The sequence below is a fragment of the Schistocerca nitens genome, chromosome 4 (assembly GCF_023898315.1).
Source record: "Schistocerca nitens isolate TAMUIC-IGC-003100 chromosome 4, iqSchNite1.1, whole genome shotgun sequence".
Classification (NCBI taxonomy): Eukaryota; Metazoa; Arthropoda; class Insecta; order Orthoptera; family Acrididae; genus Schistocerca; species Schistocerca nitens.
The window spans coordinates 553,018,558-553,041,879 of record NC_064617.1 but is presented as its reverse complement, the minus strand read 5'-3'; the positions used below and the strand labels follow the sequence as shown (position 1 = coordinate 553,041,879).

Here is a 23,322-nt window from a genome sequence, read left to right as displayed (position 1 = left end):
AGACTGACAGAGAACATAGAAAATTCCAATAAAGGACAGCTCGTTTTGTATTATCCCAAAATGGAGGAAGGAGTGTCACGAATATGAAAATCGAATTGGTTTGGCAAGCATTAAAACGAAGACGTTTTTCTTTGCGGCGAGACATTTTCACGGAGTTTCGATCACCAACTTTCTCCTCTAAATGCGAAAATATTACACTATCGCCAAGCTACTTATGGAGGAATGATCATCATGATGAAATAAATCAGAGCCTCTACCGAAAGATTTAAGTGTACATTTTCCTACTTGCTGTTACCGAGTGAAACGATAGGGAACTAGTTTGAAGGTGGTTCGAAGTACTCCCTCCCACGCGCTTATGTGTGAATTGCAAAGTAGGCACATCGATGTAGATACAGATGAAAGAAAAATATGTAGTAGCTGCCTAAAGATCTTCCTTAGTCGGGGACATGGCATCGATGTTTCTGTCTAGTTAATATAGTGATTGCCTTTTAAGTTTATCTTATCAACGAGCTACACCTGGTGAACTAATTATCCTCTCAAACCTGGAAAGGTCAATTGCATCAGTACTAATTTCACGACGATCAGAAAATAAGCTGACATTATGCAACCACGTACATATTGTGAATATAGAGGATATAATGGATTTATAGTACCTTAGATAAGTGTGCTGATTGTTTTTTCTCTGTGTCAAACAATCTTCCCACAAACACATCACATATTTCGCTACCTGATCTTTTCTACACAGTCCTCAGTGTGCCACTAAATGGTCTACGCCTGCAGTACGGCCTAAATGTTTTGCATCCACATGTCCACACTTCAAAGTCTGGGGTGCCGTCAGGGTCAACAAGAGTTAATGGCTTGGTCTTGTCACGTGTACTTCGAGATGCTAATTAACCTAAAGACATACTATATAATTATTAGAGCGCAAATGAAGTAAATAGTTATGTAATGGTGTTCAGTAAACTGTCCTCGGTCGCCAATAAATATACGGGTACCGTTACACTCTGCATATCTTAAGAAACACTGAAATAAGTATCCCACTTGCTAACAGGCGTTTATATGTTAGCAGTGTTACATAGTGGTGATATTTTCTTTGAATAAGTACTTATTCTCTCATTTCATTAGGTGCTCGATTCACAAGTAACAGTAGAATACTTAACTACAGTCAATATTTCCCGCTTGCTGTACGAGTAATCGTGACTTAAATATTAGAAAATTTTGCACGTAGTAGAAAACTGATTTTTATGACGTTTACGAGAGCAACACTGAAACTGTTAAGTGTTTCCATTTTCACACATCATAAAATAATGGAAATGAAGTCCGTTTCTACACAGGTTGTAAAGATTGCCATTACTATGAAAAACAGAATCACCGTTATTGTGACGACAAATTTTTTACCGTGCGACGAAAAGATCTGCAAAATGTTTGAGAACGTGATTTAAAATCTCGAAATTGGCGATGCGAATAAAAATACAATACATTTTCTTCCGGTAGCAGCAGATTTTGCGAAAGAGGTCAGTTTGGAATTTAGGGTTTTCGGATTTAATTAGGAGAATATTTTCGGAATATGATTTATTTTTTTGTGAGGTTTGGGGAGTGTTTCATGATCTCAAGTTCTTGTGGTATATCAGATCTGGGTACAAGACGACGAGATATGAATATGGAGGGCAGATGACTGAGGGGACAGAATAGTACGGGCAGTTTCAATTTGTAGTTTTTTAGGGGTTTAGTAGAGAACAACTTCTCACGCTGCTGTTTTGAAGACCCTTCGAGTAGATGGGATCGGACAGGGGTTGATTTTGGGCTGGTAGGCGGCCTTGTACTGTATGTCGAAGTGTATGAACTGCGAGCCATTGTCTGAGGTGTTGGGCTACGAATTCGTCAAGGGATTCACTTGTGATTCAATGTCAGTATGGGGCCACGATGTGACACTTGGCACACTGCACATAGAAAGCTGTCTTGCACCACAAATCCATAATTCGCCGTTCCCAGAGTAACGAGCGTCACAGGCAACAAATACGTGCAGTAGAGACTAGCATAAGCGACCTCTTTCTCAGGAGAGTAATCTTGTTGACACAAGTAGTATGTGCCTTGGATAGACTCTGGTAAGACAGTAATTTGAAGAGTAAGGCCAGGCGATGACGTGGAATTCACTAGTATCCGAGACTAGACTCTTCAGTGATCACAAAAAATACCGCACGGTATTTACCCAAAAACTACTAGAAAACAACCAGTCCCAAAACACAGCACAACGGTCATTCTGCCGTTTAGTGCGAGTTGCGTTAGAGGAAATGCGACGGCATTTTTGAACGTGACTCGTCGAATGTGGTGAGATGAATTATGCCGCAACGAATGTCTGCTTTGGACTTGATTACCAGAGGTAACGTCAGAGTAAGTCGTCTGAAGTTTTGGGCCACGCTTGGTAGTCACAAGTATCTATTTCCCTTTTGTATACAATGTAGCTCCCTGGCAGACTGCAGGGTGGTTACCAGTAAAACTGCCTAAAATCGCCCTATTGATGCTTTAACGTTCCAGTGTAGTGGACATTGTCGGATAGTAAGAGGTGTGTGGTAGAGGTAACTTGTAAACTTCTTCGAGTGTTATTCGCTAAAGGAGGTGAGAGAAATTACGCAACTGGAGTATTAATGTACTAATATAAGCGAAGACTAAGAACCGTGACAGCAAGAAGTGGCAAATCCGTTCCAAAGAGGAAAAGAAACTTGTCGAAAAGAGGAAAAAGTCACACAATGAATGTTTAGAAATCTACTGAAATTGATTGTAGATGTTCCTAAGCAAGGCTATGGAAACATCAGTAGAAGACTTTTTGCAGACCCTGAAACTTCAGCAGAAAAAACAAGTGTAGATCTGCAACTCATCTATCGTTTCAGTGTCATTCTAGAAGCTATTGCTAGTAGACAAAAGACAGAAATAATATGTTGATTTATATATATCCATATATGGCCACACATATATCCGCTAATACATATTTATATCAATGGCATCCTATGTACAAAAGATTTTGGTGTCTTCCTCAACTGTCATTGCATATTACCCAAAGGCAGTTTATCAGAAGCATCAGGGGAGGCCTGCAGTTAGACATAATAAACTATCTACTAATGACACCTGATCTATTAATAAAAGATACGAGGCCGAAGCCAAAAGAAACAAGGAAATCTTTCTCAAAAGAAAGATTAGATTTACTGCTCTCAGGTGCATGAAGGATTAGTCATGTATCTCAGGCTAAAATGAGGAAGAAGAGGAGTTCCCAGTAAAAACAGACTGCTCAGATGAACAAGACTAGGAGGTATCATTTGAATAATACACAGTATTGTAGTCAATAAATAAAGAATCTAATGAAAAAAACCAATAATTTTGTTTAGTTCATATTATAAAGTATGTAAGTACGTTATTACCCTACAAATACGTACAAAAAAACCACAGTAATTTTGGACTACTTTTTGCATGAAATCCTATCTGTGGCGTTTAGTATGGCTCTCCTGAAATAATCAATTCTGTATTGGCATGACAGGCGTGGATCATAAGCAGTTTAAACAAAAATATCGCGGTTTGATAAATCGCTGTGTCGATGCACAAAGTACTTACACTAGGTGTAACGCAATCTTACAAACAACGTAGATGCAAACGCAGTACGTGCGTGTGAAGTTAACGGCGCGACCTTCCATTATTTGCACACTGTGCATATATTTTCTCTCAACTGTTGACGTTAAAGCTTCGGTAAGTTTGAATGTGAGAGAATAATTTTCTATGACTGAAATTTAGGCGTGTTTCTGGTTTGGTTTCTGTGAATAACGATAACAAATGGCCTTTGTTTCATCAATTCTGATAAATATCGAATAATATAGACGTTTGTTTGGTAATACGAAACAACAATAATATCTAAAAGGAAAAAGGAAATGCAACACATACTTCATGAGTAAGAGTGATTAATAATGTATTCTCGAATGGAATGAAATTGAAGTACGTTGCAGTAAGTAAACAGAATTAAAAAAATAAATAAAAGGAAATTAAAAAAAAGCCCACAGAATATACTCGAGACTCCCTTTTATAGCCTTAACGCAAACTACTTCGATATATTATAGTTGGGCTGTATAGAACGAGTTACAATTCATTGATTAATGGATATTTAGTACTGTCATCTTTTGTTGTACGATTTTCATTCTCTTCAAGAGACCACATTTCTTCCTCTTATCTGCCTACGGTTCACGTAACACTCAGTAATGTCGAAAATTTGTCTTCTTTATTTCCCAAAAATCTCCACTATGTTTATGGAAGCACTCCACGTATGACTACTTTGTATTATCTCTGTGTAATTTTCGCTGCGCAGTGCTAACTATATAGACACTTAGAACATGCAGAATTACGTAGTCCAGTTGCCACTTTGTTATCTTTGAAAGCTCTCACTTCAATCAGTTTATTGCTTTATCAGACCCACTCAACACAGAAGACTGTTTATTAAGTAGGTGATTAGAATATGATATTTTAGATACGACAGCTAGGTGCAAAGAACGCTGTCTGTTTTCCCTTTCTCCTTCCACCTGATAACCAGCTAGCCTTGGAACAGTGATGTGCTTACTGGAGACGTGGCTAATACCTCGTGCTGCACTTGTAAGGCAGACGGGAGTGTCAGAGCACGGCAGCCATGCAAGCAATCCGAATGTCTCCCACGTGCACCTTTCTGCTGTTCTGGTTGGTGGTCACGGTCAAGGTAAATACTGCCCTATCTTCAGTGATATCTCACCCTTGACAATGTTTACGCTGAAATACAGCAAAGAAATTTAAGAAGAATCTACCTTAGAAGCAGACGGAGAGATCTTTGAATGTAAAATGAATGTTTATAATGCTTTGCATAGTCCTGTGTGGATAGTCGAGGTTACTGTTTCAGTCTCACTATATTCCTTCTTTCCTGATCTGCATCAATAAGCGTCTGATGCGAATCGGCAAGTCTTAAACATTTTATCAATCAGGTTAGCCCTTTGGATGTACTGGGGATCTCACTGTGGATAACCGCCTTGCCTCAATCATTTTCGTCGCTGGAGGCTGTAAACTCGGCTTTCATATCATTTCATTCTAAAAATATGTATTGTTCTGTCCAGAAAATACCAATAGTAATCTCTCGTAAAAGAATACCGACTTTTTCCCGTCAAAATTTCATTATGTTTTGACTTGTCAGTTTCTTACGGTACACTCCAACATTTACGTAGCGAAATAATGTACTCTGTTTCTGCCACTAAGTTTTAAATCGTGAATCCTGTACAAAACGCATCACGATGCAGCGTTCAGGCACCAGGGTTAATCCTGGATTCTGAACGGTGGTTTATAATCTACCTTTTGTTCCTTCTCTAACGTTTTTCTCTCATCGTTGAGCTTTGCGTGTGAGTAAGAATGTAATATATTACCCCTAAAGGAAGGGAAGGTCTCGAAATTTAAGATAGAGGGAGTTTAAAAAGATTCATGATATTTCACAAGATAAAACGATTGACGATTAAGAAAAATCTTTAATCATTGAAACTTATTATTTCCCTTGGTACCGGTTGTAAGTTGCTGATCTATGTGGTTGTCGGAAGAGGTATTCCTGTACAGCTCCCACGATAGCTCATTCATTGCCCAACGTATGTAGTGTCGAAATGCTGATAATAAAGAACAAAAGGCGTTTTGGTTAGTCCATCTCATAGGATCGATTAAGTTACAACTGCGCGGCGTGCGTTTCGCCGCAAGTACGTCACTATAGGTCACAGAATTTGACGACGGTACCAGTAGTTTCAGGAATATGTTTGTTTACGTAAGGGAAAATCTGCTGTAAAAATCATTCTACAGATGTAAATAACAAGAACTTGAAAATGTAACGATTATAAGCCTGAAGATGCGTCTATACTGTTGTTGTTGTTGTGGTCTTCAGTCCTGAGACTGGTTTCATGCAGCTCTCCATGCTACCCTATCCTGTGCAAGCCTCTTCATCTCCCAGTACTTACTGTAACCCACATCCTTCTGAATCTGCTTAGTGTATTCATCTCTTGGTCTCCCTCTACGATTTTTACCCACCAATGCTAAATTTGTGATCCCTTGATGCCTCAGAACATGTCCTACTAACCGGTCCCTTCTTTTTGTCAAGTTGTGCCACATACTCCTCTTCTCCCCAATTCTATTCAATACTTCATCATTAGTTATGTGATCTACCCATCTAATCTTCAGCATTCTTCTGTAGCACCATATTTAGAAAGCCTCTATTCTCTTCTTGTCCAAACCATATATCGTTCATGTTTCACTTCCATACATGGCTACACTCCATACAAATACTTTCAGAAACGACTTCCTGACACTTAAATCTATACTCGATGTTAACAAATTTCTCTTCTTCAGAAACGCTTTCCTTGCCATTGCCAGTCTACATTTTATATCTTCTCTACTTCGACCATCATAAGTTATTTTGTTCCCCTAATAGCAAAACTCCTTTACTACTTTAAGTGTCTCATTTCCTAATCTAATCCCCTCAGCATCACCCGACTTAATTCGACCACATTCCATTATCATCGTTTTGCTTTTGTTGGTGTTCATCTTATATCCGCCTCTCAAGACACTGTCCATTCCGTTCAACTGCTCTTCCAAGTCCTTTGCTGTCTCTGATAGAATTACAATGTCATAGGCGAACCTCATAGTTTTTATTTCTTCACCATGGATTTTAATACCTACTCCGAATTTCTCTTTTGTTTCCCTTACTGCTTGCTCAATATACAGATTGAATAACATCGGGGAGAGGCTACAACCCTGTCACACTCCCTTCCCAACCACTGCCTCCCTTTCATGCCCCTCGACTCTTATAACTGCCATCTGGTTTCTGTACAAATTGTAAATAGCCTTTCTCTCCCTGTATTTTACCCCTGCCACCTTTAGAATTTGAAAGAGAGTATTCCAGTCAACAAGTCTATAAATGTTAGAAACGTAAGTTTGCCTTTCCTTAATCTTTCTTCTAAGATAAGTCGTAAGGTCAGTACTGCCTCACGTGTTCCAACATTTCTACGGAATCCAAACTGATCTTTCCCAAGGTCGGCTTCCACCAGTTTTTCCATTCGTCTGTAAAGAATTCGCGTTAGTATTTTGCAGCTGTGACTTATTAAGCTGATAGTTCGTTAATTTTCACATCTGTCAACACCTGCTTTCTTTGGGATTGGAACTATTATATTCTTCTTGAAGATTGAGGGAGTTTCGCCTGTTTCATACATCTTGCTCACTAGATGGTAGAGTTGTGTCAGGACTGGCTCTCCCAAGGCCGTCAGTAGTTCTAATGGAATGTTGTCTACTCCCGGGGCCTTGTTTCGACTCAGGTCTTTCAGTGCTCTGTCAAACTCTTCACGCAGTATCGTATCTCCCATTTCATCTTCATCTACATCCTCTTCCATTTCCATAACAGTGTCCTCAAGTACATCTCCCTTGTATAGACCTTCTATATACTTCTTCCACCTTTCTGCTTTCCCTTCTTTGCTTAGAACTGGGTTTCCATCTGAGCTCTTGATATTCATACAAGTGGTTCTCTTTTCTCCAAAGGTCTCTTTAATTTTCCTGTAGGCAGTATCTGTCTTACCCCCAGTGAGATAAGCCTCTACATCCTAACATTTGTCCTCTTAGCCATCCCTGCGTAGCCATTTTGCACTTCCTGTCGATCTCATTTTTGAGACGTCGATATTCCTTTTTGCCTCCTTCATTTACTGCATTTTTATATTTTCTCCTTTCATCAATTAAGTTCAATATTTCTTCTGTTACGCAAGGAGTTCTACTAGCCCTCGTCTTCTTACCTATTTGATCCTCTGCTGCCTTCACTACTTCATCCCTCAGAGCTACCCGTTCTTCTTCTACTGTACTTCTTGGCTCTATTCCTGTCAATTGTTCCCTTTGCTCTCTCTGAAACTCTGTGCAACCTCTGGTTCTTTCAGTTTATCCAGGTCCCATCTCCTTAAATTCCCACCTTTTTCCAGTTTCTTCAGTTTTCCTCTACAGTTCATAACCAATAGATTGTGGTCAGAGTCCACATCTGCCCCTGGAAAAGTCTTACAGTTTAAAACCTGGTTCCTAAATCTCTGTCTTACCATTATATAATCTATCTGATACCTTCTAGTATCTCCAGGATTCTTCCACATATACAACCTCCTTTCATGATTCTTAAACCAAGTGTTAGCTATGATTAAGTTATGCTCTGCACAAAATTCTACCAGGCGGCTTCCTCTTTCATTCCTCTCCCCCAATCCATATTCACCTACTATGTTTCCTTCTCTCCCTTTTCCTACTCTCGAATTCCAGTCACCCATGACTATTAAATTTTCGTCTCCCTTCACTACCTGAATAATTTCTTTTATCTCATCATACATTTCTTCAATTTCTTCATCAACTGCAGAGCTAGTTGGCATATAAACTTGTACTACTGTAGTAGGCGTGGGCTTCGTGTCTATCTTGGCCACAATAATGCATTCACTATGCTGTTTGTAGTAGCTTACCCGCAAACCTATTTTTTTATTCATTATTAAACCTACTCCTGCATTACCACTATTTGATATTGTGTTTATAACCCTATAGTCACCTGACCAGAAGTCTTGTTCCTCCTGCCACCGAACTTCGCTAATTCCCACTATATCAAACTTTAACCTATCCATTTCCCTTTTTAAATTTTCTAATCTACCTGCCCGGTTAAGGGATCTGACGTTCCACGCTCCGATCCGTAGATCTCCAGTTTTCTTTTTCCTGATAACTACGTCCTCTTGAGTAGTCCCTGCCCGGAGATCCGAATGGGGGACTATTTTACATCCGGAATATTTTACCCAAGAGGACGCCATCATCATTTAACCATACAGTAAAGCTGCATGCTCTCGGGAAAAATTACGGTTGTAGTTTCCCCTTGCTTTCAGCCGTTCGCAGTACCAGCACAGCAAAGCCGATTTGGTTAATGTTGCAAGGCCAGGTCAGTCAATTATCCAGACTGTTGCCCCTGCAACTACTGAAAAGGCAGCTGCCCCTCTTCAGGAACCACACGTTTGTCTGGCCTCTCAACAGATACCCCTCTGTTGTGGTTACACCTACGGTACGGCCATCTGTACCGCTGAGGCACGCAAGCCTCCCCACCAACGGCAAGGTCCATGGTTCATGGGGTGACAAATTTATTTTCGGTGAAAACCGGGACACATTTTCCCAGGTGCCAATGGACACCTCAATCCACATGTACCCAGGTTTCTTAGTTTTAAATATTAATGTTTTGTTGATACATTTTGCTAACCCGATTATTGTAACTAATAAGAGGATACAAAAGATTGATATAATCTAGATTATCTGTACAATTAATGTCATTTGATAATCGTATACAGTAATAAAGAAATGTATTACAATTTTACAAATTTTTACAACCATTCAAATTTTAAACAATTAATATTAACATGAGCTTTAATATTACGGAGCACTTGTGGATGGAATTGACTGTCCTTGGAGAAAAGGGTATTTTTCACTGCCTCCGGCCTTCTTGATCACGTCTTTGTTCTTTGAGACACAGTGATAAAACTCGGCACAATCCATTTTGTAGTTGTGCAGGATCTGCAGGATAGCTTCAAGAGAGTCCACCTCCATTCTGTTTCTTTCATCAGTCCACTGGATATTCATGAACCAAAATATTCTTTTCACATTGGCATTATGGGCTGGGATTGAAAATAAATACCTTGCAATTATTACCAACTAAGAGTAATGCTGCGACAGTTACAGCTTTTAAAAAAACTCACTCACTTCTCATGACATTCCAATGGTGTTTTTTTTCATCATTCCACTTGTGAAGAATTTATTCAACAAAATTTGTCAGTATGCCGAACTGATCAAAGAGAATGGAATCATCGATTTCAATCTCTTTATTCTTCAAATAAAAAACTGTCTCTTCGGCACTTCCCTAATTTGGAACTCTCTTCAGTAACATCCAATCAAACACCGGCGATGAGGGTAAATATGAGGCGCTCCACTTCCTGAGATATTCTACACAAGTGACATAAAACTTGTTAACTTCTTCTCTAAAACTCCTTTCCCCTGCTTTTGATACTTCTGCTCTTTTAAGGAAAGATTTAACATTAAGAGAAATGAACTGCTGTTCTCTCCTCTTAGTATCAGTTTCCAGAGTATTTTTCAAAATATCATTTACCTCTATTACACTTTTCGTACTTCCCTCAATTTCCTTTATCGCATGCTGCAAAGTGCTAAGCTGACTGTGAATGAACCGTAAGTAGGCTTCACTTAAAGGATTACTGAAAAACTGAACCAATCTTTTGGGGGCGTTGTCCTCATTTAGGAAAATATCTTTTAACGGTTCAAACAGGCGGATTACTCTTTGAACTGTTGGAAATAGTGATAACCAGCGAGTTTTCGAGTGATACATTACATTCATATATTCAGTTCCCACATAATCACAGAACTCCTTAAGCCTCTCTGTTCTAACAGTATATATGTAAAAGTGTGAGTATACCTTCATGACGATAGTTTCAACATCACAGCTTAAACTGTCAGCAGATGTCTGCACGCTATTGTGTAAAACATGTGCAGGGCACCCTATGCCTTCAATGTTTTCATGCAATGTTGCCTTTTATTTGGTAAATACGTTGCATTTGCCTTGTCTTTTTAAACCACCAAAGTTTGTGTTGGTGTTATCTCCACAAAATGCCACACACTTATTTTTCTCAAGATCAAACATTTCGATAGTATTCATACAAATTCTTGAAATTTCGTCAGATGTTTCATTAGGTAGGGAACTCACCTTCAAAAGTTTGGTCTGAATTCCCTGATCAATATCGAAAATCTGAACAACAAACGGAAATATTTTAGAGCCCTTATGATTGCTGGCATCAGTGGATATCCCGTAGAAAGAAGAATTTTTGATGTATTCAAGGCTTCCCTTTACACTCTGGGGAGCAATAACTCCTTTCACTAAGGCTGACACTTTAGTTATTGCTGAACTAAACTTTTTTGCAATGGAAGAATCATCAAACATAATGCTGTTAAGCTTATTAGTACATCACTAGATCTATAAGTTTGGTGATGTTTTACCGTGTGGTAGGCTAGTGTAAGCTCGGCTGCTCCAACTTTCGTCTCTTCACTTGACTGATGTTTCACAAATAAGTAGAGTTTTACTGCAGCTCGGTGCAGTGTATCTGTTAATGTGTTTCTTTGACCTGATGTCATCAAATACGTCGGAACGTCCACCATGACTTATACTAATAAAACAGTTACATACGGAACACTGTGCTTCGTAATCAAAACGACCGTCCTTAATGAAATTCCATTCCTTGGAATAACAGTCACTGAACTTGCAGACACGTTTCGGCATTACGTTTCACAGTACTGCAGCAATAATACCACTAATATGAGAAAAAACTATTGCAGTTTGTGTGACAAAACATCAACTACTACACTGTTCTGACAATGAGTGTGTGAGTAAGTGGCGCGACAATCGGACGGTTTCATAGTTGTGTTACAATAATGCAACTTACTACTTGTTGGCCAAAATACCGCTCAAAGTAAATTATTGCCTGAGTGTATCAATACTGATACTGTGGTTATTAGTATGGGACAATGGAGGTTTTAGACAAATAAGCTAAAATATATTAATTTATTGTGTTGTATTTCCTTTAATATAGCGAAATCACAAAAATTTGAGAAAGTTTCGGGACACTGGAACATGGGGATGAAAACCGGGACAATCCCGGTTTTCCGGGACGTTTGGTCACCCTAGTCTATACTGACGTGAAACGGGTAGTTGTGAATAAGGTTCCTTATAGATTTATGCAGCTTTTCGACACACCTCATCATTTCTGACTTTTTTAATTGTTGTAATTTTTACGAAATTTAAATTGTTATTGACTGAAGATTCTATTCATCGATATTCACAATGTCTCAAATCTGTGTTTACCCTCCCCAGAATGTTGTTTGCATCATTGAATGGAGTTTTGCATGTAGTGCTCATAAATAAACTCGTCGTGCTAGGCGGGAGTTAGCGATTCCTCGTGGGGATGTCGGAATCATTTTTTTTACGTTGTTTGCTTTTCAAACAATGACGCCAACGCAATAATTTCTTCATGCTTGTGGTAACAATGTGTAGAGTTTAGTGTCATTAAGAGTGTAGAGATAGAAAACAGAAATGTCATTTCAAATGGCTCTGAGCACTATGGGACTCAACATCTGACGTCATTAATCCCCTAGAACTTAGAACTACTTAAACCTAACTAACCTAAGGACATCACACACATCCATGCCCGAGGCAGGATTCGAACCTGCGACCGTAGCGGTCCCGCGGTTCCAGACTGAAGCGCCTAGAACCGCTCGGCCACACTAGCCGGCAGAAATGTCATTTCAAGTCTAGTGTTGAGTGATAAGGCAACAGCGAACGCGAACTGTTACAATTTTAAAATATGGATAACACAGCAAGGTCGAGGTCTCAGAGCTGCGTAGTTTTACGACCATTTTCCGAAGAAAACTGATCGATGGAAAACAGATCGATGTACACCTGGCGTCTTCCTCAGATATGAGAACATGTCGAAAAGGTTACAGCACCACCACACTGGCAGCTGCATCTAACAGCATTTCTTAACAATGAGCTGCCTGAATGATGGGTGGACCGTGACCGGTGTACGGATCTCACATTGCACCGTTGGCCTCCATTGTTACGTGACCTCACGGTACGTGATTTCTTTTTGGGATGGTTTTCGCGTGAGTTTCGGTCTACGTGGCTCCCCTTCCAATTACTTTGGACTACCGTCTGGATGTTTTGTCGTGTGGTCCATGGAGGGACATTGAACATATGTGAAAGTGGAATGAGACCTTTGGTTTTAAACGTATTTGTAAAATGTATCTAAGTGGGGTATGCGCATGCAAGTAAAATACAGTACGTAAATTCAAGTTGGAGAGGGGAGAAAGGAAATGAAAGGGACTGTTAATGCTCGCTAACTTGAGATGCCAGCAAGAGGATGGGCGTAACTGCGTATCCTCTCTGACGGTAGTAGATTCATTGCCCATCTAGGCTAATAAGTTATGTGAATGCGTGGTGTCTCTTCTTCCGGACGTGTCCAGGTGTCTGCCCAAACAAATTCTGCTCATCTCATTTTTCATACAACGCTCAGCGGTGACAGAATGCTTGGGTTTGTTTCCCCTTTACAAACAAAATGATTTATAAGTCGGAATGTTATATGTCCATTTGATAGGGCGCTACCACGTTATTCTTATGTGATATTTATTTTACCGATATCTATTAACAGGAACAATATAACATGAAGAATAATCAGTGTTCCAGCGGCTATTCAGTAGCGCACTTTTGCACGGCGGTATCAGTCAGCGCGAGCGAGAGCAGAGCTGTAACTACTTGTTACTCCTCATGTTTTAATTGTCCCTCTTAGCACATATCGGTAAAACGAATATTGCGCTATACTAACTTGTTTGGGCTGACTCCAGCAACACGTTGCAAAAACAAAATTACAAGCATCTGTCGAAACACTAGAGAAAATGGCCCTGACGGCTGTTAGGAGAGACAATTTGTATATCCTTGTAAAATCGGATGGTTCTCCGACAAATAAAAACTTTATAGTACTATGCACAAGTTAAAATTCATCCCAAGTTTCTGTCCTTGTGCATGTAAAAGGTATAGTCTTGTGAATCTGGATGAACCTTTTTGAATCACGCTGTAGAACCCTTAACATGAAGTACAAGATCTTGTTTCAGTGCCTCCCAATGCGCTATACTGAGTAAAAGTAATTTAGCAAAGGGTAAACGATTTTACTTGAACTACAAAACACTACGTATGCTATCCTCCAAGCATTCTCTATGTTTTACCAAAAGAACGTCGCCTTTCCTCAAGGGATTTCCATTAGAGTCCGAGAAGCATTTCCGTAATACTCGCATTTCGACCTAACATATCGGTAATAAAACACTTTACATCATCGTAGGTTATAAATAACGTAGACTAAATTCCACTGATTTGTAACGTATACACATCAGTAATACACATTCCACTAAGAGTAATGTTTTTCGCGATCATCTCTATTTAAGTTAAATTATTAGATAGAGTTGCTACCTCGTTACCGTATTTACTACAGCAAAAGATATTCGACACGTAATCTTGCGGAAATACCAGTAAACAAACAAGTAAATGAGCAACATTTAAATCTGCTGAATACAAATCACGAAAGGAGTACCGCTTCACACTGTTAATGTTTTCGGTGTATAATTGGCAGGCAGAATACGCAGTATATACAAGCAATACACATAAAAATATAACACAAAATGTTTAGCAACAGTACTTATGTAATGGAGAAAAGAAATTTGGAAAATGCTGCAAAAGAACTCTGCACAGCTAAACAATCAAAGACAAAATAATAATACAAACCAGTAAAGCAAACGTGGTGATCAACAAACTAATCGTCTTTCTCGTACTGCAATGTTAGGATAAAGAGTTTTGTTTACAAACAAGTACTTCTCTAAAAGGTGCGGAGAATTGTCCACCAATGAAACAGTTGTTCATATTTGAAGCATCCACATATTTCAGGTTTTGTATTTCGAATTTTTGAACGTTCGCTTACTCAAATATAACAACGCTCCGACAGGGTGAAGAGGTGCTGGTGGCCGTGCGGGAGGGCGTACTGAGAGGCAGCACAGCCACGAGCGCCTACAACACAACGTACTCCGCCTTCCTGGGCATTCCGTACGCCGAGCCGCCGGTCGGAGACCTGCGCTTCGAAGTGAGTGGACAGACGGACAGCACTTCTATCATTATTATTATTATTAAAAGCTCGCTTACAGTGAGATTACTTTCTCTCAGATCGGTTCACGGAGAGCTGTGAATGTATCCAGTGAGCAAGTTACAGTAAACTGGTTGATAGTCAAATAAATGTAACACTTTATGCATCCAGAATGAGATTTTCACTCTGCAGCGGAGTGTGCGCTGATATGAAACTTCCTGGCAGATTAAAACTATGTGCCCGACCGAGACTCGAACTCGGGCAAAGGTCCCGAGTTCGAGTCTCGGTCGGGCACACAGTTTTAATCCGCCAGGAAGTTTCACTTTAGGAATGTTTGCTTGTTCAGTGGACGTATGGCACACGAATGGAATGAATCTTTGATATACCCTATTTGCAAGAAAGGCGATAAATTAAAATGCCAAAATTACCGAGAAATAACTCTACAAAGTTCATGCTGCAAACTGTAGGCTAAACTTACAAATAAGACCATAGTACCAATAGTGGAAGCACGTATGTTGGAGGTATAACATGGTTTTAGGAAAGGTACATCATGTTCAGCCTTACTTTTCACTTTGGCACAAGTAACCGTGAAAAGAAGGGAGTTTAGATTGCCAGCTTACTATGTTCTTTTTGAAAAGGCGTTTAACAAGGTAGAGTAGAAAAAATCTATGGGAATCACTTACACTTTCACCGCCATGTGCGTTATACGCCTATGTGATGCACACTGATTTTTCAGTTTTCGCCGCGTGCATCATAAGCGATCACGTGAGGACTTGTGAGTATTTGTCTGTGATGCATATATTATCAGAGTTGTGCTGAAAACAAATGGGCGCCACTTTATACCGGCCTGCGGCAAAAGTTCTTTGATGGTTTTGTAGTGCAGTACTGGATGACAGGCAGTTGTTACCTGGTTACGATATAGCACCTGTATGTGATCCTTGCTGGCAATGGCGTTTCGATTACATGGTTGGCGTTGCGTAGTCCTTGTTTTCAATAAGACTTTGTGGTTTTTGGTGAAAACTGGATTCACAAGAGCGCAGATCCAAAAATGATTGAAGGAATCGAGCTTAACTGATGAGTCACTGTTCGGAAGTGGCATTAATCCCCACGAAGGCAATCGTCCTCGTTCCTGGAGCTAGAGTAGTAGTGAAGATGAAGTAATTCCATTAAAGAAACAAAACACACACATGCAAGTTACGAATGATACGTCCATAAGTTGGGAAAACGAAGTTCATTTTCCACTGACCATAACAGCAAAAGTGAGCTGTCACCTACAGAGATATCGTGTACTGATGGGCTCCCTACTTCACGAATAAAGTGGTCTGATGTGCAGGGGAAAGTAAACTGTTTTGTTATTTCTGGTAACTGTGGATTGGGCAATGCACTCTTGGTTAATCTACCAGCAAATATTCGTCCCATTGACGCTTACAATTTTTTTCTTGATGAAGAAGTATGCAATTTCATTGTGGAGGAAACAAACCGTTAAGCTGAACAAAAGATTGTTACTGGAACAACTGCAGAGACATTACCACCGTCATCAAGACTGACGTTATAAAGTAATATCAGCGTTGATAATTTGAGGAAATTTATGGGACCTTTGTTGTGGATGGCTCTTGGTTACAAGCGTTATTAGAGCCGGAAGCTGCTTTTTAAAAACCAGGTATCTTCTACTATGTCCCGAAATACACTGATGTGCCAAAGAAACAGGTACAGGGATGCGTATTCAAATACAGAGACATGTAAACAGGCAGTGTTGTGTACATAGTTCCGCGTAGTCAACGCGTACACAACTTTCCCACTAGAGCGCGCCCCGCTAAGCACAACAGCGCAGGCGCAGCGCTCGTCCGTCTCCGCACTACGAGATGGCGCTGTCATAGAGACGGACCAAATTCTGCTTCCGCCGATCCGCGTATTAATATGTAACGCAGCCAATGAGATTGCTGCTAACGTAGAACCTTTTCTCCTCGCGGATCACACTCGCGCAGTGATACCTGAACGCGCGAGGTACTATAACGAGTGTACAGACCTCCGATTAGTGAGTCTGCATTGGTCTGCACTAGTCTGTACCAGTCTGCATTTGTCTGTACCAGTCTATAGTCAAGTTTCAGTCTGCGCCTAATAAGATTACCATATTCCTGTACATAGACAAATGTATAGACACTTCGTCAAGTATCAGAGATATGTGAGAATAAGATTAACGTACCAAGACCAAAGGAACTTCAGATTGTCAGTTGTAAACAGCATCCAGAATCAAGTTAAGTAATGTCTATGCTTTTTATTATTTTAATAAATGTGTGTGAAAATTAATCAAGTTCTGTTTAAAGTTGGTCACCGTCAATCTGCTACTCTAAGCGTGCAAGTGGCATTTCTATCGTCTGACCTAACGGCAGAAGATAAACACGCCACGATAAGACCACGAGACATATTGCAGACCCTGGCCTACTTCGTTAGAGCGACAAGTCAAATAATCTGATGGTATGTGTACCGAAGGTCTTACAGTACGCACACCACAGGCGGAATACAGCGCTACGGTCGTAAACGCCTGTATAATACAAGGGTCTCTCGCAGTTGTTAAATCGGTTGCTGTTGCTACAGTGGCAGGTTATCGAAGTTGAAATGCGTTTGAACATAACGTTATAGTCGGCGCACGAGGGGTGCGACGCAACATCTCCGAGATAGCGATGAAGTGAGGATTTTCCCGTACGACCGCTTCACGAGTGTACCGTGAATATCAGGAATCCGGTAGAACATCAAACCTCCGACATCGCTACGGCCGGAAAAAGATCTTCCAAGGACAAGACCAATGACGACTGAAGATAATCGTTCAACATGACAGAAGTGCAACCCTACCACAAATTGCTGCAGATTTCAGTGCTGGACCATCAAAAAATGTCAGCGTGCGAATCATTCAACGTAACCGTTAGTTTTATTAGCTTACCTTTTAACATTAAGGTGTATGATGCACGTTAGTTTTTGATACCAAAGGAATCATCGATATGGGCTTTCGGAGCCGAAGGCCAACTCGTGTAACCTTGATGACTGCAGGACACAAAGCTTTACGCCTCGCCTGGGCCCGTCAATACCGACATTGGATGTTGGTGAATGGAAACATGTTGCCTGATCCGAAGACTCTCGTTTCAAATTGTAGCGAGCGTATAGACGTGCACGGGCATGGAGACAACCTCATGAATCCATGGATCCTGCATGTCAGCAGTGGACGGTTCAAGCTGGTGGAGGCTCTGGAGTGGTGTGGGGCGTGTGCAGCTGGAGTGATATGGGACTCCTGATACATCTAGGTGTTACTGTGACAGGTGACACGTACATAAGGGTCCTGTCTTATCACCTGCATCCATTCATGTCTATTGTGCATTCCGACGGACTTGGGCAATTCCAGCACGACAATGCGACACCCCTACACGTCCAGAATTGCTGCAGAGTGGCTTCAGGAACACTCTTCTGAGTTTGAACACTTCCACTGGACAGCAAACTCCCCAGGCATGAACATAATTGAGCATATCTGGGATGCCTTGCAGCGTGCTGTTCAGAAGAGATCTCCACTCACTGATACTCTTAAGGATTTATGGACAGCCCTGCAGGATTCAGGACGTCAATTCCCTTCATTGCTACTTTAGACGCTAGTCGAGTCTATGCCACGTCGTGTTGCGGCACTTCCGTGTGCTCGCTGGGTCGTACACGATATTAAGCAAGTGTACCAGTTTCTTTGGCTCTCCAGTGTATGTTGGATTTGCTACTTCATTGTACATTTTTGCGACAGTGAAAATATAGATGAATATGACGAGGTTTTCAAAATGACGAAGCTTGTAAATCGTCTGAGCAAAAACTTCCAAGAAGCTTTCACTCCAGGTGAAGGAGTTTGTACCGATGAAACAATGGTTTCATTTCGTGGAAATTTATGCTTTCGCCAGTTCGTTTCTGGAAAACGTTTTAAATACGGACAGAAATTATCCAAAGTGGGTGCTGTAGGCGGATATACAATACGTGATCAAAAGTATCCAGACACCTGCCTGAAAATGACTGACAAGTTCGTGGCGCCCTCCATCCGTAATGCTGGAATTCAGTATGGTGTTGGCCCACCCTTAGCCTTGATGAGAGTTTCCACTCTCGCAGGCATACGCTCAAGCAGGTGTGTGTGAGTGAGTGTGTGTGTGTGTGTGTGTGTGTGTGTGTGTGTGTGTGTGTGAATTCCTAAGGGACCAAACTGCTGAGGTCATCGCTTCCTAAACCTACACACTGCTTAAATTAACTTAAACTCACTTATCCTAAGAACAACACACAGACCCATGCCCGAGGAAGGACTCGAAGCTCCGGCCGGATGGGGCTGCGCAATCCATGACTCTGCGCCTCAAACCGCGTGGCCACTCCTCCTCATACAGTTGCTGGGCGTTTTCTTGGGGAATGGCAGCCCTTTCTTCACGGAGTGCTGCTCTAAGGAGATGTATCAATGTCGGTTGGTGAGGCCTGACAACAAGTCGGTGTTCCTAAACATCCCAAAGGTGTTCTATAGGATCCAAGTCAGGACTCTGTGCAGGCCAGTTCATTACAGGAATGATACTGTCGTGTGACCACTCCGCCACAGGCCGTGTATTATGAACAGATGCTCGATGGTGTCGAAAGATGCAGTCGCCATCGCCGAATTGCTCTTCAACAGTGGGAAGCAAGAAGGTGCTTAAAACATTAATGTAGGCCTGCGCTGTGATAGTGCCACGCAAAACAACACGGGGCGCATGACCTCTCCATGAAAAACACGACCACACCATAACACCATCGCCTCTGAATTTTACTGTTGGCACTACACACGCAGGCAGATGACGTTCACCGAGCATTCGCCATACCCACACCCTGCCATCGGATCGTCACATTGTGTACCGTGATTCGTCACTCCACTGTTCAGTCGTGCCTACGTTTACGCTCCTTACACCAAACGAGGCGTAGTTTGGCATTTATCGGCGCGATGTGTGGCTTATGAGTAAGACCTCGGCCATGTTTCTCACCTCCCGTCTAACTGTCGTAGTTCTTGCAGTGGATCCTGAGGTAGTTTCGAATTCCAATTCCTGTGTGATGCTATGGATAGATGTCTGCCTATTACAAATTACGACCCTCTTCAACTGTCGGCGGTCTCTGTCAGTGAACAGACGAGGTCGACCTGTACGCTTTTGTGCTGTGTGTGTCTCTTCACATCTAGGGATGTTTAGGAGTGTGGAAATCTCGCGTACAGACGTATGGCAACTGACTCCCAATTAACTGACCACGTTCGGAGTCCGTGAGCTCCGCGGATTGACCCATTCTGCTCTCTCACGATGTTTAATGACTGCTGAGGTCGCTGATATGGAGTACCTGGCAGTAGGTGGCAGCACAATGCACCTAATATGAAAAACGTATGTTTTGGGGGGTTTCCTGATACTTTTGATCACACAGTGTGCTTGGAATGTCAAAATGTACCGTGGAAAAGAAATTAATGTTATAAACGTAACAACAAATGTTTTAGAGTTAATGGAATCGCTTCTGAATTCTGGGAGGACATTCTTTGAGGATACCTTATACACTTCTCATCTAGTGGGAACACTCCGCGGGAACAGAATGGGTAATCCAAAAATTATTATCAGAAAAAATAATGGAGAAAGTGGAAATGGCGGATGCGAACAGCAACAAAAGGTGGTTATCCGTAAGTGGCGTGCATTGCAGTTAAGCTCATGCTTGAGGAAGTCACTGAAGTGGTACCACAAAGCGCCTTTGAATGATTATTCGATAGCACTTTTGTAAATGATGATACTTTGTGTGTTCTTATTACAAAATGAAAAATGGGTATCAATGCTTTCCATGAGGCTACTGCTAATGAATTACTCGGGATTGGCGATGTTCAGGGAATCACGAACTGGTTGTAACTGCAGAGAGTCCACTTCGTTAACAACTGTTAGCACAAACTCTCAAAAGCAAGTGGGTGAAACGATGCTATCAAATACATCAAGCTGGTGTCACTGTAATGCCAAATTTGTTCTCAGAGTTTCATGCACAAATGTGTGATAATGTCAGTTTTCTATTTTGATAATCAAAGTTATTATGCCGGCCGTTGTGGCAGAGCGGTTCTAGGCGCTTCAGTCTGGCACCGAGCGACCGCTACGGTCGCCGGTTCGAATCCTGCCTCGGGCTTGGATGTGTGTGGTGTCCTTAGGTTAGTTAGGTTTAAGTAGATCTAAGTTCTAGGGGACTGATGACGTCAGATGTTATGTCCCATAGTGCTCAGAGCCATTTGAACCATTTGAAAGAAATTATGTAAGAGGCAGTTGGAGGTTTTACTTGCCAGTAGTAATGTCTTCCTCAGATATATGAGTATGCATCAAGAGTGATGCACATTGCCATATAAAGCTTCTAGTTGCATCTTAAGTTTAAAATGGGTCATGTGCATCAAATCTGATCACACCGTATTTAGCAAGTTAATGCCGATTTTTTACAGTTTTACACGTGATCGGCTTTACTAACTTAAATTTTTTAAAGTAATATGAAGAAAAAGGTCATGGTCAAAACGGAAAATTTACCGAAATGATACCGGCAGTCCAAGTGTTAAGGAATTGGGAGTTCCAGCGCATCTCGTTGAAGAAATTCAGTCATTATATAAAAATAATAATACAAGGACCCGTACTGTGAGTAATGGGACGGAATCTGCCGATATTAATCAAGGAGCTAGACAAGGCTGTAAACGGCCCCCCTCCACCCCCCCCCCCCGCACCGTTTAATTTTTACATTTACGATATAGTTTGAAAATAATTGACTTTATTAAACGACACATTAAGACTTGATAATTTTAATTTTATGACTATGCTGTTTGCTGATGATCAGAATTTAATAGGAGAATCTAAAGAAAAGGTTCAAATTTCAGATCACAAATTGAGTCAAATTGCCGCTAAATTTGGAATGGGGATATCGACAGATAAAACAAAAGTGATGCACTTCAAGGATTGGAATCCACAAGGGCGAAATTTGTTACAAATGAACAACTAATTAAACAAATAAGACAATTTAAATATTTAAAATGCAAATTTAAATTTCCAGAGTCACATGATGTAGAGATCAAACTGGCCAGATACAGACATTTCTGTGGACATATACAACGTACATTAAAACATAACATACGGAAGGAAATATTAGCTGGCCGGTGTGGCCGAGCGGTTCTAGGTGCTTCAGTCTGGAACAGTGCGACCGCTACGGTCGCAGGTTCGAATCCTGCCTCAGGCATGGATGTGTGTGATGTCCTTAGGTTAGTTAGGTTTAAGTAGTTCTAAGTTCTAGGGGACTGATGACCTCAGATGTTAAGTCCCATAGTGCTCAGAGACATTTGAACCATTTGAAGGAAACATTATTTAAGCTCTACAAAATAATATTGTTCGTTAGTTTGATGCTGTATGCTAGAAATGTTGAAAAGTAACATGTGATTAACTACGACGAATCGAATCATCAATGACAAAATTCCTCCACTTCGTAGCGGATATTCATTGTTGGACCACTAGAGAAATGATGATATTAGACAACTAAAAGTTGAACCTATTACAACTACAACTGAAAAATACCGACCGAACTGAGAAGACCATATCCAACTTATGTCTAACGAATGAATAACTAAAGCGGCAGTACAATGTAGCCCAACCGGCGAGATACGTAGGACGTTCCTTAAAACAGATGCCATGAATAGCTCTGAGGCGAAACATTCCAAAAGACCCAATCCTTGAAGACGATGATGATAAATGTAACATCTGAAACAACATGTGTCGGTATGAACTTACTCTTTGATGGAGAGCGGCATGGATTTGTTGCAAGTAATAATTCCAGTAAACTATTTACGTTCCTTGGAAACGTATATTTAGGTAGGTGGGATGACAAGTTTTGTGACTGACGACTGACTGAGTATTTCACAGGAAAGTTTAAGTTGCCACCAACCATCCGAATTATTGTTTTTCCCATTTTACTGTCACTGAAACTGAAGTTCTGCACTAGCAGCACGGTGAAAAACTTTAAAAAGAGACATTTTTCGGTTTACAGCATTGTAGATGGCGTATAAGTTGTACCAGCCGTTCATGTGAACGTCCACAGGTCACGCAAGTCGTGAGAATCAAGTGTGTGGCCATGGACAGTTGGTTGTGTAAGATCAGCCCGGTGAGAAGAGTGAAAGTGGAGAAAGAGGCAGAGTGACGGAACGGAGCTGCCGAGTATGGACTTCTCCCTGAACACTACGGGTATAAAGTTGATGGATTTCTTGGTGGTTCAACAGGTCTGCAAGGAATACTATATCAGCTGCAGAAATGAATACGGTCCTGAAAATATCCTAATTGACAGGTTCCGGAGACGAATGTTACATCCTGACATCGAGCAAACGTTGCAAAGGGAACTGAAATCAATGGACGTTTGGAATCTGGTATCTTGCTTAAGGGCGCTGCTCACAGAGGAACATTATAACTTGCAGTGATCGAAATTTTATGCAATATATTGAGTGTACTTTGAGTTCAGGATTTGAGTATGAAACAAAATGTAACACAGTACCTTAAACTGCACTTAT

General features: G+C 41.0%; 1 protein-coding gene across 1 annotated transcript in view; it reads left to right on the top strand.

Moving 5' to 3' along the window:
- The first annotated feature begins 4,600 nt into the window (after positions 1-4,600).
- Positions 4,601-23,322, top strand: part of LOC126251824 (acetylcholinesterase-like) — a 78,243-nt gene continuing 59,521 nt past the window's right edge. Inside the window, exons 1-2 of the mRNA XM_049952486.1 lie at positions 4,601-4,726; positions 14,622-14,756. Of these exons, the coding sequence (XP_049808443.1) occupies positions 4,661-4,726; positions 14,622-14,756 (201 nt within the window). The 5' untranslated portion in view covers positions 4,601-4,660. The remainder of the gene's footprint in view (positions 4,727-14,621; positions 14,757-23,322) is intronic.